The sequence below is a fragment of the Culicoides brevitarsis genome, chromosome 2 (genome assembly GCF_036172545.1).
Source record: "Culicoides brevitarsis isolate CSIRO-B50_1 chromosome 2, AGI_CSIRO_Cbre_v1, whole genome shotgun sequence".
NCBI classification, from domain to species: Eukaryota; Metazoa; Arthropoda; class Insecta; order Diptera; family Ceratopogonidae; genus Culicoides; species Culicoides brevitarsis.
This window is the reverse complement of record NC_087086.1, coordinates 9,501,052-9,527,519: the sequence shown is the minus strand read 5'-3', so window position 1 is coordinate 9,527,519 and position 26,468 is coordinate 9,501,052. Positions and strand designations below refer to the sequence as shown.

General features: G+C 28.1%; 5 protein-coding genes across 7 annotated transcripts; 2 read left to right on the top strand and 3 right to left on the bottom strand.

Moving 5' to 3' along the window:
- Positions 1-323: 323 nt before the first annotated feature.
- Positions 324-4,346, bottom strand: LOC134830221 (nicotinamide/nicotinic acid mononucleotide adenylyltransferase 3). The gene is made up of 5 exons (XM_063843629.1): positions 3,751-4,346; positions 3,595-3,696; positions 2,160-2,320; positions 1,698-2,076; positions 324-509 (listed from the first exon to the last, which is right to left on the bottom strand). The coding sequence occupies exons 1-5, from the start codon at positions 4,234-4,236 to the stop codon at positions 462-464; spliced, it is 1,176 nt and encodes a 391-aa protein (XP_063699699.1). The 5' UTR covers positions 4,237-4,346; the 3' UTR covers positions 324-461.
- Positions 4,347-5,249: 903 nt separating this feature from the next.
- LOC134829795 (rho guanine nucleotide exchange factor 7) lies at positions 5,250-20,171 on the top strand. Of its 3 annotated transcripts, XM_063843054.1 has the most exons (9): positions 5,250-5,439; positions 10,000-10,545; positions 10,603-10,803; positions 10,859-11,279; positions 12,235-12,489; positions 16,015-16,183; positions 16,684-16,905; positions 17,503-17,909; positions 19,748-19,924. In XM_063843054.1, exons 2-9 carry the CDS (start codon positions 10,196-10,198, stop codon positions 19,778-19,780), a joined length of 2,058 nt encoding a protein of 685 aa, XP_063699124.1. In that variant the 5' UTR covers positions 5,250-5,439; positions 10,000-10,195; the 3' UTR covers positions 19,781-19,924. The 3 variants fall into 3 exon arrangements, with proteins under 3 accessions (XP_063699124.1, XP_063699125.1, XP_063699123.1); XM_063843055.1 differs by lacking the exon at positions 17,503-17,909 and having other exon boundaries at positions 19,748-20,171; XM_063843053.1 differs by lacking the exon at positions 19,748-19,924 and having other exon boundaries at positions 17,503-18,497.
- Positions 7,210-8,133, bottom strand: LOC134831416 (uncharacterized). Its single transcript, XM_063845143.1, has 2 exons — positions 7,914-8,133; positions 7,210-7,856 (listed from the first exon to the last, which is right to left on the bottom strand). Exons 1-2 carry the CDS (start codon positions 7,972-7,974, stop codon positions 7,411-7,413), a joined length of 507 nt encoding a protein of 168 aa, XP_063701213.1. The 5' UTR covers positions 7,975-8,133; the 3' UTR covers positions 7,210-7,410.
- Positions 20,172-20,869: 698 nt separating the features above from the next.
- LOC134828476 (zinc finger protein 62 homolog) lies at positions 20,870-23,297 on the bottom strand. Its single transcript, XM_063841455.1, has 3 exons — positions 22,911-23,297; positions 22,458-22,850; positions 20,870-21,739 (listed from the first exon to the last, which is right to left on the bottom strand). Exons 1-3 carry the CDS (start codon positions 23,295-23,297, stop codon positions 20,870-20,872), a joined length of 1,650 nt encoding a protein of 549 aa, XP_063697525.1.
- A 138-nt stretch (positions 23,298-23,435) lies between these two features.
- On the top strand, positions 23,436-25,285 carry LOC134828475 (zinc finger protein 431-like). Its single transcript, XM_063841454.1, has one exon. It carries the CDS (start codon positions 23,436-23,438, stop codon positions 25,266-25,268), a length of 1,833 nt encoding a protein of 610 aa, XP_063697524.1. The 3' UTR covers positions 25,269-25,285.
- Positions 25,286-26,468: the final 1,183 nt, after the last annotated feature.

Genomic DNA, 26,468 nt, shown 5'->3' with positions numbered 1-26,468 from the left:
GCATCGCGGTATGGAAATTAGGCGATAATTGCTTTGATGATTATTGTTTTTGATACAAGATTTGAATTTTTTGTTGAAAATGAAGTTTTTAAGTAAAAAAAAAATATATATTAAAAAAAAAACAATTTTTTTATGTTCTAATAATTCTAATCAATTCTCTTTTCTTTTATTTATTCAAGATTTATTTTTTTTTATTTAATTTAATTTGTCACTATTTTTTTTATTTATTATATTTTAAATTTTATCAGATTCTTTAAATATTAATTTTATATATTTTTTTAAATAATTTTTTTTAATAATAATAATAATTTACAACATATAAATTCTATTTCCGATAAATTTTTTTTTTATCCCAGTTTTTAACATTTTTTAAACAATTTTTTTTTAATTTTAGAAATATATAACGAACATAAAACCATGCGAGTTTAGTAAAAAAAAATAAAACACAGTTGGAAGAAAAATTATTTTTGAGTTGTTTTCATGCGTTTCCTTCTTGATCGGACTCTGGTCTGAAAAAAAAAATTAAAGAAAAGAACAAAATTAACAAAAAATTAAATGAAAAAAGGCTTTAAAAAATTAAAAATTCATGCAAAAAAAAAATAAATAGAAAAGTTAACTACAGAAGTATTAAAAATTTTTGATTTTTTGTTTTCTAATCCTACAATAACCAATTAATTTTAATACTATAAATACTTTTAATACTTTAAATTTTAATTAAGTCTATATATTTAATAATTTTTTTTTTAATTGGCGAATATGGATTTTTTTAATACTTTTTTATTACGATTTTATGAGAAAATTAACAAAAAAAAATTATTTTATTTTTTTTAAATATTTTTTTTAAATTGAAAATAATTAATTTTATTTAAATATTTAAAAAAAAAATTGAAAAAAATAATTTTAATTTAAAATTTATTAAAAAATTTATAAATTAATTTTTAGTAAAAATAAAAATGATACATAAATAAAAAAAAAATAAATAATAATTTTAAATAAATGATTTTTTTAAAATTTTAAAAATATTAATTTTGATTGTTTAATTTAAAAAAATAATTATTTAAGACTCTCTTTATGAAAAATGAAAAGAAATTAAATATCAAAATTTTTTAAAAAAAATTTTGATTATTTAATTTAAAAAAATTAACTGACTTTAGATATTTTTTTTATAAAAAATAAAAAAAAATTTTTTTTGTTAATTTTCTCACAAAATTGTAATTTTAGAAGAATTTTAAGAGAAAAAGTATGAATATTATACTTTTCAATACATTTGTTGGCAACTTTTGATTTTCAATTTCTTTTAGAATTAATACTGGATTTTCTACATTTTTAAATACTTTTCATTTCTACTATTTTTTGTGCTGTTTGACTATCATTAATATTTAAATTTATGCCTAAAAAGAGACAAACGTGACGAATACTAATAATTTTTGATTGATTTCTGTGCTTTAAACCACATATTCCTTATCACTAATAACCCTTATTCCGTGTTCCGTGAAGACAAATTTAATCATTTCATTGTAATCCTTGCCCGAGTTGGCTGCGTTTCCGCACCGCCCACTATTACTCAGCGACAGTGTCGAACTATCGTCGGAATTGAGTTCGTCATACGTGCTAATTTCTTTTTCCGTGTCGGGTGCATCCAAACTACCACTAACTGTGCGCTCAAGAATTAAATGCGGATTTTCGGGCGTGCCTACCTGACGTTCGTTGCTTTTTTCGCGCGTCGTGACGGTATTTTTGCGCTGAATTGTGTCGCCTCGTTGAATTTTCACCGCGCCTCCGGGTCGATTGACGTACGTTCGCGATGGCTTGTCGTCGCTGCCACTTTCCGTGAGCTCGATATCTTTTTTGTTTGTGTTTGTTGTCGTTGTCGAGGCGAGAGACAAGCTGGTTGTCGACGAAAGTTGCGCCAATTTCGAGGCATCCGTTTCATCCATGGATTGATCTTCGTTCTCGTAGTTGTTGCGGTTTCGTAGATTCCGCTTCGAGATGGAGGCTTGATAATTATCCAGTAATTGGGAGTCGTTTTGCGGAGAGATCATCATCGGTTCGTGATTTGGCGTCGAAAGATACTTACTGAAGTCCGAAATGAGTGAAAGCACACGAGAAATGGAGTTTTTAAGCATTTTTGACCTGAAAAGTGAGAGAGAGATACTTACATTTGGTCTCGAGATCCTTGATACAAGTTATTTTTCCGGATATATTCGGCAATGTAGTCATCAATTAAGTATTTGACGGAAAGTCCTCGTCGTATAAAGCGTCTTGCGAGTGTTGAACTGACTTCATTGGTAACCCAATTCGTGACTAGAGTGATATCATGCTGAAAAAATTGTAATAAAAAAATTAATTTTTTAAGAATTTTTTGAATATTTTAAGGAATTAAAATTAAAAATTAAAAATATAATTAAAATTAAATAATTAAAATTAAATAATTAAAATTAAATAATTAAAATTAAATAATTAAAATTAAATAATTTAAATTAAATAATTAAAATTAAATAAAAAAAATTAAATTATCAAAATTAAATAATTAAAATTAAATAATTAAAATTAAATAATTAAAATTAAATAATTAAAATTAAATAATTAAAATTAAATAATTAAAATTAAATAATTAAAATTAAATAATTAAAATTAAATAATTAAAATTAAATAATTAAAATTAAATAATTAAAATTAAATAATTAAAATTAAAATTAAAATTTATTAAAATTAAATAATTAAAATTAAATAATTAAAATTAAATAATTAAAATTAAATAATTAAAATTAAATAATTAAAATTAAATAATTAAAATTAAAAAATTAAAATTAAATAATTAAAATTAAATAATTAAAATTAAATAATTAAAATTAAATAATTAAAATTAAATAATTAAAATTAAATAATTAAAATTAAATAATTAAAATTAAATAATAAAAATTAAATAATTGAAATTAAATAATTAAAATTAAATAATTAAAATTAAATAATTGAAATTTAATAATTCAAATTTAATAATTAAAATTAAATAATTAAAATTAAATAATTAAAATTAAATAATTAAAATTAAATAATTAAAATTAAATAATCAAAACTAAATAATTAAAATTAAATAATTAAAATAAAATAATTAAAATAAAATAATTATTTTAAAATAATATTAATTTAATAAAATAATAAAATTAAATAATTAAAATTAAATAAATAAAATTAAATCATTTAAATTAAATAATTAAAATTAAATAATTAAAATTAAATAATTAAAATTAAATAATTGAAATTAAATAATTAAAATAAAATAATTAAAATTAAATAATTAAATTAAATAATTAAAATTAAATAATTAAAATTAAAATTAAAATTAAATAATTAAAATTAAATAATTAAAATTAAAATTAAAATTAAAATTAAAATTAAAATTAAAATTAAAATTAAAATTAAAATTAAAATTAAAATTAAAATTAAAATTAAAATTAAAATTAAAATTAAAATTAAAATTAAAATTAAAATTAAAATTAAAATTAAAATTAAAATTAAAATTAAAATTAAAATTAAAATTAAAATTAAAATTAAATAATTAAAATTAAATAATTAAAATTAAAATTAACTTACCTTATGACGTGACAAGAGATCCGAGTCAAAAATAAACTTTTCCGGATTATTTCCATGTCGAGTAACAACCACAATGCCATGTTGCGTCAAAATTGCTTCAATCTACAAGAAAAAAAATGTCAAAAATTTGCCTTAAAACTTAAAAAAAATTCTTACATCTTCATCCTTCCACAATCCAGGAGTCGCAAAACTCTCCAACAAGTCAGCTCCGCACAACAATTTCACCTGAACATGCTCCGCTCCGCAGTTTTTCAGCAAATTCAGCGGAAGCCACGACGGAATGTACCCCGAATTGTTGTTGCCCTTGTTGTTATCGACCAAAAACGAGTTGATATAATTCTGATGATATTGCAGCACTTGTCGCGTTCGTGTCCATTCTGCCTGAAGTGTTTCCCAATCCGACAATCGAATCCAATCGGAAGTCTGAAGTCCGAGTTTCACCATTGCCAGGCGATGTTTTGCCGGCGCCAAGTCAACTTTGGGGTAAGAATCGTGCACGGGACTGATGATGCCGCCGAGAACTGTGTAACCGAGTGCCTGGAAATGATCGCGAGCCAATTCGAACATCCGAAAGTGCATTGGAGTCGGCGGCGAGAACGAGCCACAAGCAATGAGGAAGATTTTGTTCGTTTTAGATGACATTTTGGGCAAGCAGTTGTGTGGCGTGAGTAAAAGCAATGTGTGACGTTTTTTGTGCTGATTAGTGCATTTTTTGCAGGATTTTTCACGATTCGATTTTCCTTCGATTTTTATGACACTTGAGATGTAAATAAGTGCTCAGTGCTCGCCGCTGCATGTTTTTTGGCGCGAGTGTCGCACAGTGGGGCATTTTGAGAAAATTTTTGACAAAAACGTAGATTTCTCGATAAAAGTTCATTTTTTACGAATTTTGAATTTTTTTCTAATTTCAAAGAGAAAAATTTTAAATTATATTTTGTTGTTAAATTTAAACTTAAAAAAAGCTTAAAGGCTTTAAAAGTTAAACTTGAGTAAGAGTAAAAAAATATTTTGATAAGTCAGAAAAGTTTCAGTTTAAGAAAATTTCAATTATTTTTCAATGTTTTTTGAATTTTCAACCAAATTTTAAGAAAAAAAAAAATAATTTTAAAAATTCCTTAGCATTTAAATAATTTTTATCAAAAAAAACGTAAACTAAGTCAATTCGTTTAACTTAATTTAAACTTAAGAGATTTTATTTAAGTTAAAATAATTTAATTTTTCTTTTTTAAAATTTTATACGCATTTTGAAATTTCTTAAAGATTGTCAAATTGTTTAAATTTACAAAAAAAAAATTCCATTAAAATTTGCTAAAATTAAATATTTTTGGAAATATTAAAAAAAAATTTCATCTCCTAATTTAACGAAATTTACGAAAAACTTATTTCATTTTTATGAAAAAAAAAATTTTTTGTATTGACCTCAGTCTTAAATTTATAAAATTTTCAAGTATTTTTTATATTTATTTTAATTTATTTTTTTTTAAATATTTTTTATATAAAAATTTTAAAATAAGAAATTTTTGAGAAATTTTTAAAGTTTATTCAATTTTTTCACAAAAAACCCCACTGTGCATCGTTAATGAGGCAAGTAACTAAAATTTCTCCTGAAAAAATCCAGTTACTCCCGAACACTCAGAAAAATGGTAAACAAATCAATTTCGTTCGCGTTTCGGTGAATCATTTTTGTCGTTCAATTGTGCCTTTTTGTAATGATTATTTACTGACAAAAACCGGGCTTTCGTTTAATTTTAAGTGCAAACTATGTGAATTTCCACAAATGTTCGCCGGATTACCCAGTGCAGATGGAATAAATTCACGACAAAAATTTTTATTGCCAAAAAAGGGGTAAGCAAAAAATTCTGTGAGTTTTTCCTCGAATTTTTCCTTTTTCCGGAAGTATTTCGCCATGAAATTAACATTTTCAACTAAAAATCAACGAAAATTTTAATTTAAAACAAATTTTTAACGCAAATCGCTCAATAAAATCATTTGGCAACCAAAAAATCTATTCTTCCCTATAAGGAAATCTCCCATTAATCAGTGGCAATGAACGCGGTTCTACCGTAAATCGTGGGAGGAATTGTAGTAAACGAAAGGAAAAGTCAAGTAGAAGGACCAAAAATTAACCGTTCATTCATGAAAGAAGCGATTTTGGCGAAAAAAATGAATTTCTCAATACTTTAGTTGTTTGGCGTACACTACCTTGAAAAGTAATCGATGTGTGGGAATGTAATTGAATTACTTTACACTCCAGATGCGTTACATTGCGGATATTTTGTGCTGCGGTGACGATCCATTACTCTATGCGGTTTTGAGTGAACAATGTTTTAAGTGGATTTTGACTTGAAAAGTGACATTTATTGCCATTTTCGACTCTTAACATGAAATTTTTGAATAATTTTTGACTTTTGGAGTCAATTGAAGTTAATTAAATGTCAAAAATGGACCAAAAAAATTTTTTCAGATTTTTTGAATGAATTTTAAGACAACTTTAGAGCCAAAATTAACGTAAAAAAATTTTCTAATGTTGGGCAAATACCCAAAAAATCATCAAAAAGTGTCAATTTCTTCCAATTTCGTTTAATTTCCATCAATTAACACTTCGATCATCATCATTCTCGTAAAAAATTCCGAGAAAAAATCGAATTATGGTACATTCCTGCACTTTTTCGTCTAAATTTAGACTGACTGGAAAATGTCTCTTTGCAACGACGACAACGACGATGATGTGCCGATACGTGCGACACGCGATGCAATGTTATTTCTGTCTGTCTCGTTTCCTCTTTTCACACATGTAACATAATTGTAACATTTAAAAAAAAAAATTGGGGATCAGATGCGAGTACTCGAGAAGAGAAGAGATGAATGAAACCCTCGTTCTCTATAATTTTTTTTCGTAATTTATGTGCAAAAGTGACTTTTGACATTTTTTTCTGTACGAAAACTATTTTATGTGGCAATCTCTCGCAATTCCGGTCCACCCTAAAGTATTCACAGAATTTGACTGTCAGCCAAAGCACATTGAAAGCCAAACAAACGTTGCTCATGCCGCTCATTGACGACAAAAAAATCTTCTGTGTCTGTTTCGTATTAAAGTAAAAATTATTGTTTTGTGAAAAATGAACCAATTTTTGAGTGAGAGCATCTTCTCTATTCAGTCGTGAAAATTTTGCGAACAGTTTGTGTCGCGCTCTCGTTCGAAGCACATCGAAAAAAATGTAATTTTTTTCGCTAAAATCGCGCGTAGGACAAAATTTAGTAGGCCGTTATTGACAAAAAAAAAAATTATTAGCACACAAGTCGAGAGTCATTAATGTGAAATATTTGCGAAAAGCCAGCAATTAAGATACAAATCAGATCGTAATTGAGATTTAAAGCAATCTGCTTTAATTTAATCTTAATTGCTAATGAACAGCTCATAAAATGAAGAAAAAGTGGTAATAAAAATTAAAATTTATCAATCAGTGTTTATTTATTTTTTCGATGATGAAAAATTTTTCCGAGAGAGTGTTTAAAATTAAAATAATTTGCATAAATATAGTTAGCGCCTCTGTTCATTGCAGATTATCTGCGAAAAATTGCTCGGAAGAAGAAGAAAAGAAAGATTTTTTCTTTTCGTTAAAGTCAATGTCATCCCATGAAAGACACCGAGTGCCAAGAAAAAGTTTTTAGACAACAACAAATTAAATTGCTCTTACACGAAAACGAATAAAAAGACTACGCTGCGGACTTTTGAGTGGTTCAAAAGACAATTTTCTGTGGAAAAATCACGTTTTTTATGAACCATTAAAAAAATAATTAAAAAAAACCTCTTTTTCACCAATCACTCAATTTCATAAATTTCGACATTTTCAAGCCATTTTCGTCGGCAGTGACAATCGCTTGAACATCCCGATCTTCGTAGTTTTTGTTCACGTAGCAGACAATACAACGCACTTTCGTCTCAAACTTTTCTTTGGTTGTCGGCACAAATTCCAATTCGAACGAGAAAATTTGTTGCGGCTTTATTTCCACGCGATGCCAAAAATCATCCCGCGATTCGATCACAGATCCAGCGGTGATTGGTGTCAAACGGAAACCCAAATTTTTTCGATGAAGTTGAATCGTGAAACGTCGAATCTTGGTTTTGCTTTTGTTTTTGATGCTCACTAAGCATTTGAATGGATCGACCGGATGTTCAATCGTGACAATGTAGGGTTTTTCGCGGCGATGCAAAATGCAGCAAAGGCAGCAGTCAGTTTCGCATATTAAGCGACCACATGCTGGATAAGTGAGAATTATGAAATATTTGGATTGAAAAATTTAAAGGAAATTCTTACTTGTGATGCACATGGCCAAACAAACATGAATTAAACATTGTTGGAAAATTGTGTCAAACATAGCGATAAAAAAAAATAATATTTGAAGGTTTACACGAAATTTAAAGAGTTTAAATCGAATAAAAGTTAGTTTAATGGGTCAAATTTCAAACAAAATTAAATTAAAGTGTAAACATTGAAGCGTCTGTTAGGTTTTTGCTACGAAATGCTACCACTGTGAGATTTGACAGGTGCAGAGGGAATGAGACTCGACGTGTTGTTGATGAGTTGTAAAAGATAAGAGCGCATTTTTTACAAACGATTTTTTTTTTTTGTTTTTGAGCTTATTTCTCTAACTTTCCGAATATTGAAGATTTTTTTTTGGTGCATTCAAGATTGCTCATCGATGGACATCAATGATTTTTTCCAAAAAAATTTTCATCGAACGCGTTTAAGTTATATAAGATGGATTGTTCGATTTATCGAAAAACATCATAAACCGTTATATATCATAAAAATCAAAAATATTCATTAAAAAATTCAATTATGATGGAAAAAATACATCAGAAAAAAATTATGATGGAAACGATGAGTGACCCTTGATGATTTTCAATATTTTCACCTACTTTTAACACTTTACTTTTTCGACGGCGACTTCTTTTGCTTATTAGTTCACTTAATAATCAATAGTATGAAATAATTTGCCCAAAAGTATAACTTAATTCAAAACATTTATGGTAAAAGTATAGAAAGATATCGAAGATTAAGTTCAACAAATGCTGCAACGCGATATTTTTTCGGTAATTTGCCGTAGGTGTCTTTCTTTTCAGCCGAACCAAGATAGCTTTGGCTCTTTGTATTTGCTGTAGATTTCTCTCTTCGTTGTAGAAGTAACATACTTTTAGATTTTATTTAGTACTCGTCAGAAGTATATTTGCTTACGGTTTAGAAAATTCCATTAGGCTTTTATATTCTATTTAAGAAAGATCGATTAATTTGGAGACTAATGAATTTTTGAAAAACAGTCCTTAGGCTTAGTGAAAGTTTGTCCCCTTTTCGTGTGTCAATCGAAAAGTCTGTTCATATGAAATATTTTTAAAGATTTAATACAAATTTCTTCCTCTTTCTAACTTTGTTACTGAAAAGAATGAACTATTAGAGAAAAATTTGAAATAAATCCATTAATTACCTTTTTCGGTTAGATCTTTGCTTAGCCTCAGCATATTGTAAGTGAGCAATTTTGGTGAACCTTAAATTTCTATAAATGAGCATTAAAAGTTCAAATATTTGCCATACTTAAAGAAATTTTAATCTTAAAATTGATAAAAAAAAAATATTGAAAAATATAGTAAAATTAAAAATTTTTAAGTTTTTTAAAAAATTATTAAATTTTTTTTGTGAAAATATAAAAAATATATTTAAAATATCAAAAATATTCGCAAAAAAACACAAAAAATCTTAAAACTTAAAAATTTTAAAATCTTAAAAAAAATTTTTTTAATTTTATTTTTTTTTCATATTCTTCAATTTTTTTAATATTGAGACCATTAAAAATAATTTTCTTATATGAATATAAATTATTCAAATTGATAAAAAAATTTAATAATCATAATAATTTGAATTTTTAAGCTTCATACAAAATAAAAAGTATGAAATTTCACTGTAATATATGTGAAAGAAATTATTTGAAATTAAAAAATAGTAAAATAATTAAAATTTACTGATTTTTCAATCTTCATTTTTTCACATTTTGTGAATTTCACGGACAAACCATTTTGGAGCAAAATTTTTTCTTTTAATACAAAATCTGCTTTTAATAGCAATCATAATTTTTCAAATTCTGTTCTTTATTTATATTCTTACCGTTTGTCACCTCACCTTCTGTGAACTGCGATGTCGTCGCTCCGCTTCTATTTATCTATTTTTAGCTCTAAGTGCTCCGCTCTCGCTCGTCATAATTGTATTTTTTGCTGTTTTGAGATTAATTTGTTTTTATTATTGATATACCGGCAAATGCTCCCTCGTAAATAAAATTTCCCGTACCTCTATAAATATTTATTTATTAATTTTTCTCATCGTCATTCTCTTAATTTTTTTTTAATTTCAGAATCGACCCGTATGCAAGTTGTTAACGCTTTTAAGCAGCACACATTTTAATCATAATCTTTGTTATTTATTGAATTTTTAATTTAATTCTAAGACAATTTTGTGCCATATTTTTAAAAAAATATTTTAAAACAAAGAAAAATCACAAAAAGTGCAAATAATAATTTTATCGAAAAAAAAAAAAATAAAAAATCGAAATGGAGTCGCCAGTCTACACAGTACAAGCGGAATTCAATTTCAAGGGTTCCAACAACGACGAGTTGTGTTTTAAAAAAGGAGATATAATTACCGTAACCCAGAAAGAAGACGGCGGTTGGTGGGAAGGAACTCTTGACGATAAAACTGGTTGGTTCCCGAGCAACTACGTGAAAGAAATTAAATTGGGTGCCGCATCAACGAATGTTGTCGATACAATCCGTCCGCCCGAGGAAATTGCACAATTTCGGTCCGTTGTCTTCAACGATTTGCTCGAAAGTGAGAAGGCGCATGTCGCTGAGCTGCGCGGAATGATGGAAAATTTCCTTGAACCGCTGCAAGAGAGTCAAATGTGAGTTTTTTAATTATTTTTTAAAGAAATTTTAATAAAAAAAAATTTTTTTTTTAGCTTATCAAAAGACGAATACGCTCAACTAATGTGCAATTTCATCGAAGTAGTTGAAGCTCACGAAGATTTATATCAATGTTTAGAAGACTGCAACGATCGCGTAGGAAAAATTTTCCTATCAAAAGCGACCTCACTAAAATCTGTCCATCAAACGTATTGCGCTTCGCATCCGCGTGCCATTGTCATCGTCGATAAACACAAGTAAGACGAAATTTCTTTAATTTTGATCAATTTTTTAATTTTTTTCTGCTTTCAGAGAGGCTCTCAACAACTACATGGAACGCGAAGGAGCAGCAAAGCCGGGAATTTTAGTCCTAACGACGGGTCTTTCGAAGCCCTTTCGACGTCTCGACAAATATTCTGCCATTTTGCAGGAGCTTGAGCGTCACATGGAGCTCAGTCATCCCGATCGGGGAGACACGCAACGCAGTATTGCCGTTTATAAGGATCTTGCAGCAACTTGTATCGCAACGAGGCGTCAAAAGGAGCTGGAATTGCAAATTTTAACTGGTCCAGTGAGGGGTTGGCAAGGACAGGAGTTGAGTTCGTTGGGCGAAATAATTCATATGGGAAGCGTCGCGGTTGGCGCTGACTTTAGAGATCGGTATTTTGTGCTTTTTCCTCAAACTTTGCTCATATTGAGTGTCAGTCAGAGGATGTCGGCGTTCAAATATGAGGTAAGTATTCTTATAATTTATTTATTTTAAACCTTTCCTAAAATTTATTATTTTCTAAGTAAATCCAATTTTGAATTTTATTTTTTGCTTCATTTGAAAAGTCGAAGACAAAATATTAAAAAAAAATAATATTTCATAAAAATTATCTTTTTTCAAGATTTTTTTTTTTTTTTTAAATTAAATTTTTTTAATTTCGAATATTTTTGAAGAATTTTCAATTTTGAAAAATATTAAATAATTTTGAACTTTGATAATTTTTTAAAAATTTTGAATTTTGAGAATTAAAAAAAATAATTTCGAAGAATTTTACCTTTCGAAAAATTTTTGAAAAATTTTTAACTTTGAGAATTTTTAAAAATTTTAGACTTTTTCAAAAAATTTTCAATTTAAATTATTATTTTAACAAAGATTTTACCTATTCAATGTTTTTTTTCACAAAATTAAATACAGAAATAAAATTTTAAAAAATATTTTTATGATTTTTATTAAGGTTTTGACGTTCTGAAATAATTTTTGAATTTTATTTGCTATATTTTGATTCATTTAATAATAACTTAAAAACCAATAAATAATTAAATTACTTATAAAATTAAAATTTATTTTAAAATCATAAATAAATGATTTAAATTAAATTAGTTTTTATAAAAATTAATCATAAATTAAATTAATAATAAATTTAATTCAAATTAAATTTTAATTAAAAATTAATAAATTAAATAAATAGTTTAATTAAATTTTTAATAATTAAAAAATATAAAAAAAATATAAAAAAAATGTTAACTAATTGTTTAACAAAAATGGAGAAAATTTTTATATAATTTTTGATAAATTTTTTTTTTTTTACATATTTTGCCTGAATTTTCGACTTTTTAAATGAAATAAATTACAAAAAATTTTCAAGCCGTATAAAAAAATATTTTTCTTAATTTTTTTAATTTTATTCTTGTATTTTTAGGGAAAACTTCCATTATCGGGCATAATAGTAAATCGCCTACCAGACTCAGAACAAGTCAAAAACGCATTTGAAATCAGCGGGCCATTAATTGAACGCATCAGTGTCGTATGCCAAGGACCTGCCGAAGCCAACAAATGGGTTGAATTACTTTCCTCCAACAATGACGCCGCCAAACGACGCACAGGCATGGAATTAAAACGCAACATTAGTGCAGGATCTGTCACAGGAGCCACACCGCCCACACCTCCTCCTCACGTAAGTCTCTTTTTTAAGATATTTTTTTTACCAAAAACGAGTTTCCAAATTGATGTTGTCTGTAGTTTAGATTTTTTTTGACTTTTTTTACCTTATTTTTCGTTTTTCGCACAAAAATGTCCTTAAACGCAACTTTTCAGTCGTCGATCGATAGTCGAGGTTACTCCTTGTGCTTTTTTAACATCGGCAAGGGAAATATTCAGCAAGTTACTTATCCGCCAATCACGTATCCCTCAACGGCTCCTTATGCCCAACTGACAAATTACTTCAGGGAATTGGTAAAAGACGGGACTTTGTGTCGTTTTATCGTCAAAGCTTTACTTTATCCGGAATTTCTGAGGGAATTCGATCCGAATGACGTAAAAATGCGACGCAAACACAAAAGCAAGAAGAAATTGAAGCGAAATCACCGTCAAGAAAGTTGGTTTGTGACAGAATCAAGCTCCGACGAAGACGACGAACGCGATCCTGATGGTTCGAAAATTTTCCGCAGCACGAGTGGGTCATCGTGTGACGGCTGCGACGAATGTGAGACTTCCGAAAAAGACGACGACGACGTTTTAGGCTTAGTTGAGTACTATACGGGCAAGAAAAACTCGAGTTCTGCCGAACAAACGGAATACGAGAGTTTCATCGATCACGGAGTCGGTGCCGAAGACGAATTTTTCATATCGGCGCCATTTTGTGCGACACCCGAAGCACGTTCCTCGCGTGTTGATGTCGCCGTCGGTACGTCAGACGATCGCGAATCGCTTCTTTTTGGCTCGTCAACGACCCATTTGACCGATTCGACGTCTCGGAAGTCCCAAAGCCCGCTTCATACGACAACGGCTCGCATGAATTTAGCGGCAATGAAGCAACAAGCGAGTCAAGCATCGAGTTTCGAGCATCAGTTGGGCGGGCATATGGCTTGTGAGGACTTGGTGAACGTCGATGATGAAATGTTGATCAAAAATTGTTTGAAAACGAAGCCTGTTAATGAGACGAGACACAGCATGCCGATGTATTTCGTGGGAAATCGCTTTAACAGGAGCTCAAAGACGGAAATTTACATCCCCACGTGGAAGGACAAGCAAGAATCGCGTGATCGTAGCAAGGAAACGAGCAAAAAAGACAGTATTGCTGATGAAAAACATTCCAAGGAGCAGGAGGAGATGCAAAAGGAACGCGATGCGGCTTTTACGCCGCCAGAAATGTTCCGGAATGAGTCGCCTGTGATGAGTTTGTCGCGTGAGGCGACGCCTTTTCGCAAACATTCGATCAATTCGGACAAAAGAATGTCCGGGACGTCGATTTGTGGCAAGCGAGAAAGTCTCTTAAGTGCTCATCTCGTGATTCCGGAGGAAGATGACCCATGTACAAACTTCACGCCGCGTTCAAGTGACTCTGGCATGGCGGGAAGTTGCACAATTTCGTCGCCGCTGTACGATTTACTCACTGCCCCGTTGACGGAAGTCACAATTCATCCCGAGCCCGATCACAACAACAACAACCAAAGTAAGTCAAATGAAACACTAATCGATGCAAACGTCAAAAACGCCGCCGCCTTGCCTGACACGCATGAAAAAGACACGCAAAGACACACCACGAGTGAACTTGTGATTAACGTAAATGTTGACGATGACGCCCGCGACGCAAATAAACGTGTGATAACGCTTGAGCCGGATGACGTCGTCGTGAATCCCGGAGGCGAGACAATTTATCGCACCGCTCTTTACGCGCATTGGTGGAAGAAGGAACAACTTCCCGCGGGATTTTTCGATGGGATTGTTAGCGAAACGCCAATTACGAGGCCAAATTACAGGGACATTAATATGACGACGACGACAGTCAATCACGGTAGTTTGTCGAGTACTTGCACGAAAAATACACAAACCAGCAACAACAACAACGATGACATTAAAAAGAGTTACGCAAGAAAGCCAATGAAAATCACAGTTGTGAGAAAAAAGGGTTCAGGCAAGCAAAATTTTCGATTAGAATTTGTTGGGTTTTCATGAGTTTTGTTACACAAACACACATTAAACTACTGACAATTAACAGAAAAAAATAGGGAGACAAAGGGAAGTTTTTTAGAAGTGGTTTGATGATTTTTAGAATTTCATTCGTAAAAAAATTATTCGAAAAAAAAAATTTATGAATTTTTCTTATTTTTACGATTTTTTTTAAAATCAATGTGAAAAATTCAACTTTTGTAAAAAAATTTCTTCCTTTTATATTTTTTTTCTTCTATTTATGAACTCAAAATACGACATTAATTCAATTTTTTCAACATTTTGTACAAATAATTGTAATTTTAGATTTTTTAATGAATGAAAAATTTTAAAAAATTATAATTAAATTCTATTAAAATTTTTAAAAATTTAAGTTTTAATTTATTTAAATTAATTATTTATTTATTTATTTTTAATTAATTAATTTATTTAAATAATTTTTAATTTGTATAAAATTTTCGAAAAATTTTAAAAATTAGTCTTTTTAATTATTTTCTTATAATTTAATCATTTTTTTGTAAAAAAAATAAGAAATTAAAAAAAATACTCAGAAACATCAGAAAATAAAAAAAAAACTCAAGAAATTTAAAATATATTTTAAAACATATATTTAATATTCGTGAATTAAATGTCTTGAAGTTGAAAAAATAAAAAATATTTAAAAAATAGAAATTTATAAAAAAAAAATATTTAAAAAAAATTTAATTAAATTAATTAAAATATAAACAAAATTAAAAATTATTTTTCATAAAAATTTGTACAGCAACGTAACTTGTAAAAAATTCAAAAACTGTAGATTTTTTGAAAAAAACGAAAAAGAAAAATTCAAAAAATTCTGAATGCTGTGAAAAAGTTTTTATATTATTTAATTGTTAAGTAACTTTTGAAGAAAATTCTGTAAAAAAATCTTTTAAATCATGAAAAAATTTAAAACTCGGAAAATTCTTAGTAAATCTCTAAAAATTTCAATATTTCTCAAATTTTAAATTTTTCTGATGCTTTTCTATCATTTTTTCTTTTTTACCTTTATTGTAAAAAAAAATCATCAAACCACTCTTTCTATACTTTCCCAACTTTTTTTCATAGAATTTTTTGTTAGCTGTATTTGTTGTGAATGATTTTTGTTGTGATTATTTTTATAACTTAAAAATGAATTTTTGAATAGACGCGAATAATTGCATTGCACTGACTGCCTGCCTGAACCCTTTTCATCATAAACTTAATAAAATCCATCAAAATAGGTCACCACACAAAAAAAAAATTCTGGACTTCACATGTGACTAAAAGTAACATGAAACTTATTCTACTAAATAATTCATGAGAGTCCATTTTAGATCATCTTTAAGTGTTTCATTTGACTTGAAAGTCTTCATTTCTTTATCTCTCTTCTTTTATTTTTGCTGCTATTTGAATTTTTTGTGCTTTTCTTGTAAATGTCAGTTTTTTTTTTTTTTGAAGAGTGAATTTTTTTTTAATTTTTATTTTTTAGCAAAAAAAAATAAATTTTTTAATATTTTTTTTTCTTTCACAGTCAACACTCGCGAGAACAAGCCCACAGTCGAACAACAACCCGTCACATCACAAGCGCAGCCATTCGTTCAACCATCAAACGCCATTCAGTCAAAGTCAGCAATCGACCCCTATAAAGGCGCCGATAAACGGCACAAATATACTGGCACGCGACCTAAACAAAGCAAAAGGTAATTTTTTTAAATTTCCTTAAAAAAAAATTTTTTTCCCTAATTTAAAATTTTCTAAAAAAAGCTAAAATCTATTTTATTTAAATAATTTTTTGAAAATTAAAAAAAAATAATTTTTTTTCTCAAAATTTTTTTTAAAAAAATTTTTCTTCAAATATTTTAAAAAAAATATTTTTTTAACTATATTTAAAATTTTGTTTTTAAATCTAAAAAATTAATTTTACAAAGATTTTATATTTAAAATTCCGTTGAAAAAAAATTTTCTTCTAATTTTTTTTTAAAAATTATGTTTTTTCCCTAAAATATTTATTTTTAAAAAATATTTTTTTACTAAATTTTTTCAAAAAACTATTAAAAAACTATTAATAAATTCATCAAAAAAAAATTTTTTTTTTCTTATAATTTTTTTAAAAAATAAATTTTTTCTCTAAAAAAAATTATTTTTTCTTAATTTCTTAAAAAAAAAAAAAAAATTGTTAATCAAAAAAACTTTTTTTTAGTTAATTGGACGATCACAAACCTCCATTCGCCGCCTCCCATAATGCCATCTTTTACGCAAACGACAGCACCATCGGGAGCATCTGCCACAATTGCTTCCATCCTCAATAAATCAGGCGGCGGCGGAGCTGCATTGACTTACGAAGAAGACGCCCTCATCCTTCGAGTGATTGAATCCTATTCAGCGGCATATCAAAGTACCTCACGGAACACGATGCACGCAGGTAAGCCCCAAAATTTTTCATTTTTTAAATTTTTTTTTGGCACACGTAGATTTTTTTAACACAATTTTTAATTTTTTTAACACAACTAGCACAGTATTTATTTGAAAACTCACAAAAATTAATAAAAAAAATGAATTTTTGTTTTTTTAAATATTTTTTTTTATTTTTTCACCTTGCTCGAAAATTGAATGCTCCGTTTATTTATTATTTGATTTTTTTCTCAAACATATCACAGTTTTATTTAAGCTTAATTTTAAGATTTTGATTTGTATTTATCCGATTGACGAAAAAAAAATCCCGAAACCTGTACAAAAATTCAATAAAGTTCTAAAAAAAATTAATTTTAAGGCAAGAATTGGAAAAATGGTTTAATAAAAATTTAATTAAAATAAATTGGCTTATAGGAAAAAAATTAACCGAAAAATAAAAAAAGAACTAATTGAATTAGCGATCAGCTAAAAATAAAAAAAAAATCATCAGCACCGTCATTACCTCTCACAATCCATCCACATTTCCATCAAAACCAACCCGTTTGATGCTTTCTTTTATTTTTTTCAAAAAAATTTTTTGAACTGAAAAATTCCAATTCCATCATAGCGCTGCAACCGTTCACGCCAGTTTTGCCGATTCGCGGCGGCAAATTGAAAGCAACAAAGTCCTTTTCGTCATCGAATCCGCAGCTGCCGTTCAACACGTGTGTGCCGCCGCCGCAAAATGCGAGCATCCATTCGTCGAAAAACAGCATTTTTGGGTCGTCGGTAATTTGGCGCGAAGCGTCGCCCAACAACTTTCACATTTATTCCGCTTCAATATCGTCGCTAAACACGTCGTATCGCTCCCGGAACTCCATCATGGATTGCTATAATCCCACAACGGGCACCAGCAAGTCTTATTGGCGCAATCGGGCAGCAAGCGAGGAACGTCCCACAACCATAAAAGCTTTCGAAACGTCAAATACTTCGACATCGGCAGGCACGCCACTCCTCGGCCGGAAAGCGAAACAGGTGAAAATCAAAAAATTCGCCACGAATTTACAGTCGATGAATCAAGTGCAAGATTATGCGCAAATTCCGCCCGCCAATCCCGGCATGTACGATCGCAAACTCAATCGATCCTTTGAAAAACCCGAAGGATTTGTGCGAGCAAATGACGCATATGCCGGCGACGATTATTACTATGCACCAGATGGCGCGCGAAATCACAACAATAATCATAACTCGCCGCTGCGAAGATCCACGCCACATTTAGCTGCTGCTGCAAATACCTACGTAGACACAGATTTTCGTAATTCCATAGCGCCCGCATCTTGGTGCTGTGGCGTCATGAAGCAACTGCGAAAGATGAACTTGCAGTACTAAAAAAATAATTTTTTGATATTATAGGCGAAGATTTTTTTAGTCAACAGATTTTTAGTCATTTACAGCTTTTTACGAAAATATTTTATTTAAAAAAAAAATAAATAAAAAAAATTAGAAATTTATACGAATTAACAATCATCAAAAAAAAACGTAGAATTTATACACAAAAAAAAAATTAGAAATAAAAATTAGTGAAACAAAAAACGTTCCTTGAACGCGCATAAAATCATCTAATGATAATCCTATTAGAAATATTTAAACGTTACATAAGTGTCCTTTAGTTGTATTACTGTGATGATGTTTGAGAAAAAAATACTTCTTCCCTATTTAAAGTATTTAAAAAAATGTCGCTGAAAAAATTCAAAAAAATTGGTAAGAACGGAATTTTCTTCATTCATTCTTGTTAAAAAAAATGACTTTTTTAATAAAAATATTAAATTTAACGGTTTCTGTGCTTTAAAAAGCTTCTTTTCAGCAGTTTCTTGTTGATGTTCTTTTATAAAAAAAAAAATAATAAAATAAATATTTAAATATTAACTGTGAAAAGTCTTTCAAAAGTCTCAAATAAGTAAAAAATAATAAATATCGGTGTTGATTAAATTAAAGAAAAAACTATGGAAGAGAAATTATGAAAGGAAATTTGATTGAAATTATTAGAGGAACCTATTATAATAGATCTGTTAGAAAGTTATGATATTTCAAAAAAAAAAAAGTAGATGTAGTTAGAAAGACGAAAAATGTAGAGAATTTTAGTTTTAAACTGGAATTTTATTGATTAATTAACAATTTTGAATATTTTTTTAACAATTTTTTTTTAATGGAAAATATTCAGCGCATATTTTAATCGAAAATATTTTTGATATTCAGCGCATTCAGCGAATTTCTTACTCAGCAAATTTTTTTATTTAAATTTCGGATTTTTTGAACTGAAATCAAATAATTTATTTTAAAAAAATTGAAAAAAAAATAAATTTAAAAAAAAAAAAATAATTAAATTAATTTTTTTAAAAATTAAATTAAATATTTTTTTTTAATTTATAAAAAAAAGTTCATTAAAAAATTTTATTCAGCAAAGCATTTTATGTTCAAATTTTCTCAGAAATTCGATTTTTTAAATTTTAAAATTATTTTAATTAACAATTTAGGCTTAAAAAAATAAGTTTTAGAACTAATTAAAAAAATAGAAAATATAACAAAAAAAATGATAAAGTTTAGAGTAATAAATGTGAAAATTTTTTAAATCGACTTTTAATTCTTTTATTTGGCATGAAGTTCTTCTAAATTTTTCATTAAATTTCTGTCTTTTTAGTTCAAAATTTTTTATTCAGTAGAATTTCAGTAGAAAATTTTTAGAAACTATTTAGAAATTACTTTCTTAGAAACTCTCTAAAAGTAAAATCTACAAAAAATTCTTTTTCTTTCTCTTTTCTCTCAAATTTTCACTTAACTATCAAAAACTCATAAACAAAAAAAAATTCTTTTAGATCTGGAAAAGGATGATAACCCTCCAACGCTAAAGCAAATCTGGCAAACAATCAAACTCATGCAAAAGGACATCAAGCAGATGAAAGTGATGGTAGCGGAGGAACGGGCGCTGCGATGTAACTTACAGGAGTTTGTCATGTCTTACCTCGACAAATCTTCAAATAATCACAAGCCAACTAGTTGTTAAGTTTTTTTTCGTCGTCTTGTTATTCATTCGTGTTTCTAACGAACAAATTTTCTCTTCCTCTCTCTCTAAATCAATTTTGTGTGTGAATTACGTGTGAAAATGAGTACAAAAAAATGAGGTTTAACGACATTCTAATAGCGCAATTAAAAAAAAATTAAATGTTTGTAGAGTTTTAGGATCCAGTTACAGTTTTAATGTTAGTTAATGTGTGTGCGAGAATTAAAATAATTATTAAAAAAAATTAAAGTATTAACAGAAAAAAAATAAAGAAATTTTAATGCAAATATTTTTTTAATATTTAATTTTTTCGCGAAAAAGTAAGTAAAGAAATTAAATTTTTAAAAAACGAAAAATTAAAATTTTTCTAAAAAAATCCATTTTTTGAACCTAATGCACATTTCAAAATTTTATCCTAAATAACATTTTAGATTTTTTTTATCCAAATACACCTTTTAACACACAAAATTTTTGACCCATTGTACATTTTGAACATTAAAATTTTTCAACCTACAGAAAATTTTTAAATTTTGACCCAATGCACAATTTAAATTTTTTCCATGTGATTTTTTATAAATTTTTTTAAAAAATTTAAGTTATTTTTATTCAAAAAATCCATCATGAACATTTAAATTATTCCAAAATTCAGATTTTTGTAAAATTTAATTGAGCCCAGTGCACATTTTAAGTTTTTTCCCATAGCATATTTTACTTTTTTCGTCCCAAAATTATTTTTTTTCTATAATAATTTTACAAAATCCTTAAATCCAGTATGAAAAATTTCCACTCAGTCCAAATTTTTTAATGTTTTGCCCTACTACACATTTTAAAATTTTGACCCGATGCACAATTCAAAAATTTTACGAGGTGATTAAATGAGAATTACGGCACTAAATTTTTTTTTTTCTTTCAAATTTTTAAAAAATAAAACTTTTATTTATTCATTAACATTTTTTCTCAGTTTTTCCGCTTTTTCTTTTCTCTCATGCATCAATTTATGTTGTCGAAAGGATCCGCTGTCATAAAATTTCGCTGTACATTTGTCCTTTTTGCAACAATACGGTCGATATCCCGTGTGAATTCTCTTGTGAATCACCAAATAAGACTTTCTTTTGTACTTTTGCCCGCAAATTGTGCACAAAAAGTTCCTCGCTTCGCTGTGAATTGCCGCATGTTCCTTTTTTGCTGACAACCGATTGAACGTTTTTTCGCAAATTTCGCACTTGTGTCTTCCGCGACATTCATTTTCATGCGACTTTTGATGATCCAGCAGCTCTTTTTTGAAGATAAACGCTTCTTGACAAATTTCACACGTGAATTTCTTCTCTGTCGGAACGTGTTTTGCCCTCAAATGAATGACCAAATCGCGTTTTAACGGATAAGAAGCGGAGCAGTAGTCGCAGCGATGCAAAAGTGAAGCGTCAGATTTATCACTGTGTGTTCGGATCATGTGATGTTTCAAGGTTTTGCGGGAATGGAGGATTCGGTTGCAGTAGTAACACTCGAAGGAGAGACTTTTGTGGGCGATTTGAGTGTGAGCGAAGTACGCAGTTGTAGTTGGGAAATTTTTGCCGCACGTAGCGCACAAAGTTCCATGTTCGGGAAGGACTTTTTCGATTTCTGAAGGAGTTTTTGGGTCAGTTTTTGATTTTTCTTGAGCTAAGGCGATTTCTTCTTTGGTATGTTTCATTAACAAATGCTTTCGGAGACGTTCTCCTTTGATGAAACGAGTATCACAGACGAGACATTTGAATTTATCGGTATGGATGTTCTTGTGAATGCGAAATGTGAAGTAAGAATTGAATCTCTGAAAAGAAAAAAAAATATTAAAATTAATAAAAATATTTTGAACTACTTTTTCTTATAAAATTAAAATTTTTTAAAATTATTCTTTAAAATGAACATTTTTTGTAATTTTTAAAGTATTTTTTAAATAAATAAAATTTTAATTTTTTTTTATATTTTCAACTCTTTGAGACGAAAAATTATTTTTTAATAAAAATTTAAAATAATTTAAAAAAAAAATATTAAAATAATTTTTTAACAAAAAATATTAAAATAATTTTTTAACAAAAAATATTAAAATAATTTTTTAATAAAAAAATATTAAAATAAATTTTTAAGAAAAAATATTAAAATAATTTTTTAATAAAAAATATTGAAATAATTTTTTAAAAAAATATTAAAATAATTTTTTAAATAGAAAATAAATTAAAAAAATTTTTTAATAAAAAATATTAAAATAATTTTTTAAAAAAAATATTAAAATAATTTTTTTAATAGAAAATAAATTAAAATAATTTTTTAATAAAAAATATTAAAATAATTTTTTAATAAAAAATATTGAAATAATTTTTTTAAAAAATATTAAAATAATTTTTTAAATAGAAAATAAATTAAAATAATTTTTTAACAAAAAATATTAAAATAATTTTTTTAATAAAAAATAAATTAAATTATTTTAAAATAAAATTATAGTAAAAAAAAATTAAATAATTTTTATTAAAATTAAAATTTTCAAGTACCTCAAAGCAAATTTCGCATTGAAACGGAAAATCTTTGGCATCATAATGAACAGTGTGAGATATTTTTGGCTCGAACTCTTCACTAAAATTTTTTAAAATTGAAATTTCTGTAACTTTTTCAACTAATTCTACTCGATTTGGCTCCTCAATCACTTTTTCCATCATTTTTTTCTCTTCATTTTCTTCTGTAACGATTTCCGATTCTAATTCTGAAATTAATTTTTCTTCAATTTTTTTATTTTCAAGCACTTTTGAGTCGTTCATTGAGTGTTTCATCTTCAAATGTCTCTTCAGAACCTCTCTTTTGATAAATCTCATATCACAGATATCACATTTAAATTTGTCTGTGTGGATATTTTTATGCATCCGAAACATATATGAAGAATTTAATTTCTAAAAAATAAATTTTTGATTAATTTTCATTGAAATTTAAAAATAAATTAAATTTTTTACCGTTTTACAGATTTTACACTCGAAAATTCCTTCTGAATTGGACTCTACAGTCTCTTTTTCAGGTATTTCCTCTTCAAATATTTCATCATTTGACTCATTGAACGTCATTGAAGGCTCTAAAGCTTGAAATTCTTCCTCTTCCAACGTTTCTTCATTCAGAAATTCCGTTTCTAACTGCTCTAAAGTGTCTTTCATCTCGTCATTTTTCAACTTCACAAGGATATTCAGCCCAAAAGTTTCATCACAATGAGGACAAGACGTCGAATAAAAATTATTTTCTTCAAATTTTACATTTTTAAACGTTTCCCACGAGATATTTATATCCACTAAATCTCTTTTTTGATGAAATTCCGTTTGAATTACCAAAATTAGTTGTTCCTTGTCCATTTTTTGATCAAATTATTTGTTTACCAACAAGAGTTTCCAATTAAATTCGTGTTCCCGAGACTCAAACAACTGTCAAAATCAGCTGTTTCTTGTTGATATCGGCAAAAAATAATTTTTGATAAGGATTTGATGCTCAAAATGAGCTGCAAAACGATAAATATCGCTTTAGAAATCAGTCAAAACGGAAATTTGCAAAAATTTTACCCGATTTGTGATGAAAATCGGTATTCAAAAGTTGAAATTAGTTCAAAAGACGTCACTGAAGTTTGTTGTCCTCAATGCAATACGAGTCTCATCATAAATTTTTACACTCCAAACGAGATTTCTGAGTTAAATGACGAAAAGGAAGCTGTTGATGTCAAAATTGAAGCTGATCCAGAGCCTAAACTCGAAACAATTGACGTCAGTGTCCTTCCGGAGATCGTTTCGCATGACACGAGCACCGATGAAGATCCAAGTTCGCCAATTTCTTCACCTAAAAGTACAAAAAAGCGAAAAATTAGTAAAAATTCACCCGTTAAAAGGATAAAAAATTCAAAAATTGAAGAAAAACCCGTTCCTGACTCCATTTCCAGCGATTTTGTATGCGAAATTTGCCGAAAATCCTTCAAAAATAAACTTTCGCTGAGCACGCACAAGCGATATTGCAGCACCGAGCACATGAACACGACTTGTGACGACTGCCAGAAGACCTTCGACTCGCATTATCAGTTCAAAGTTCATATGCAAGTCACGCACAACCTCAATCCGCGTCACAAATGCGACGAATGCGGTCAAGCGTTCATCTCGCGAAGCAAATTATTGGCACATGTCTCGTACAAACACGAAAACATCCGTCACAAATGCGAAAAATGCTCCAAAAGTTTCACGAATCACTTCGATTTGATCAAACACATGCGTCAAAAGCACAATATCGATCGAAGTACGCGACGAAGTTGCACTTTGTGTACGCCGCCGAGACGATTTCATGGCGATTCGCAGCTGGAAGAGCACTTAATCGAGGATCACGGGATCGAAAAAGACAAAAATGACGAAAAAAACGACTTAAAGTGTCCTTTTTGTCAGGCGCTCTTCAAAAATGCTCAAGCTTTGGCGACGCATCGACGATATTGCGACCCGGAAATGCCCCGCATTGGCAAACCGACGTGCCGACACTGCGGAAAATGCTATTCAACGTGGTACGTGGTCAAAGATCACATCAGAACGGAACATTTGGGCATCATGTTGCAATGTGAACTCTGCGGAAAGCAACTCCGATCCAAAAATGACTTAGACGAGCATCTTTTGAAACACGAAAATCCCAAACCCTTCGCTTGTCATCACTGCGAAAAGCGATTTGTCAACAAGGAACGCATCAAAGTTCACATTTTATCGAAGCATTTCGACCGGGCGAACTACATTTGTGAGATTTGTTCGCGGAAATTCGTGCAAGAAAGTGACATGAACAAACACAAAGCGCTCGTGCATACCGACGAACGACCTTTTGCGTGTGAAAAATGCCCAAAAACCTTCAAACTCGAATGTTACTTGAAAAATCACGTTTACTCAGTTCATGTTCCGGATGAATTAAAACCCAAATTTGGGTGTCAGTCGTGCGATTTTGTCACAACGAAGCAGAAATATCTCGAGAATCACAAGAAAAATCACATAAATGACGCCTTGAAGGTTCCGTGCGGATTTTGTGGCAAGAGATTCGTTAATGAGAAGCACAAGCAGCGACACGAGATGAATCATACGGGAGAGAGACCCTATAAATGCGAGTGCGGACAGGGATTTAAGACGAGAGTGGAAAAAAGAGCACATTGGATCAAAAGTCACACGGAAGATAAGCCGTTTGAGTGCGAAATTTGTCAAGAAGGTTTCGCGGATCGATGGCAATTTAGGAATCATGTTGCAAGGCATGAAAGTGAGATGGGCGTCACGTTGAGTAAAAGTGTGAGGAAGTTTATGTTTAAATATCGGAATATTTAAAAAAAAATTTTTTAAAAGAATTATTGTTAAATTTCGTGCAAATTATGAAAATTGTAATTAATAAAAATCTTCAATTTTTATGAAAATTTTACGAGTTTATTTTTTTATTTTTTGAAAAAAAAAAAAATTTTTTTGAATTGTTTGGAAAAAAATTAAATATTTTTTTACACAAAATGGAAAATTTTTTTGTTTTGAAAATCACATTTTAACTTGAATTTTCTTCTCTAAAATAATTTTTCATAAAATTACTGAATTTTTTTTCAAATTTTTTTGACAGTTAGTTTTTATGAAATTTTAATTTTTCAATTTTTAACTTAAAATGATCTCAAATCAATTTTTTAATTTGAAGGTTTCAAAGAAGATTATTAAAAAACAACAAAAATGTTGATCAACGATCAAAAATTGCTCAAATTTTGTCATTTTGTATGAAAATAAGTATTTCAAATTTTTTTTTTATTTTGCCCCCCCCCATTTTATTTTCAAAAATTTTGGACTTTATTTTTGATTTTCATTTGGAGCGGCCTAAAAAATAAAAAAAAATTTATAAAAAAAATATCAATCTAAAAATTTTGAAAAATTAAATTAATTTAAAAAAAAAGTTGCAAAAATTCATGTGAAATTTAAAAAAAAATTAAAGCCAAAACTTATATTTTTAGTATATTTTTTTATATTTTTAAAATAAATATATATTTTTTTAATTTTGAAAAACGTGAGAAAAAATTTACAATTTTTTTTCAATTAATTTTTAATTTTATTTATTTACTTTTATTTATTTATTTATTTTTTTTATTTGAAAAAGTTGGACATTCATTAAATTATTATCATATCTTAATTATTTTTTTTTAAATTTTTATAAAATTTTTAAAATTAATTTTTTTTTAATTTTTACTTTTTTAAAAATTGAAAAAAAAAATTAAAAAAGTTTAAAAAAATTATTTTTTCTTTAAATTAAAAATTTAAAAATTAAATTTTGCAAAATTTATCCAAAAATAAGCAATTTTTGGTCTAAATATTTTTTTTAAAAATAAATAAGGCCGCTCCAAATGAAAATCAAAAATAAAGTCCGATGCCCCATTTTAAAAGTCGAAAATCCAATGGGACAAAATAAAAAAAAAAAGTTAAAAATTTCATCAAAAATGGCCGTTTTTTGGCATATTTTCATGATTTTACAAGAAATTTTCAAAAAAAAAAAAAAATTTT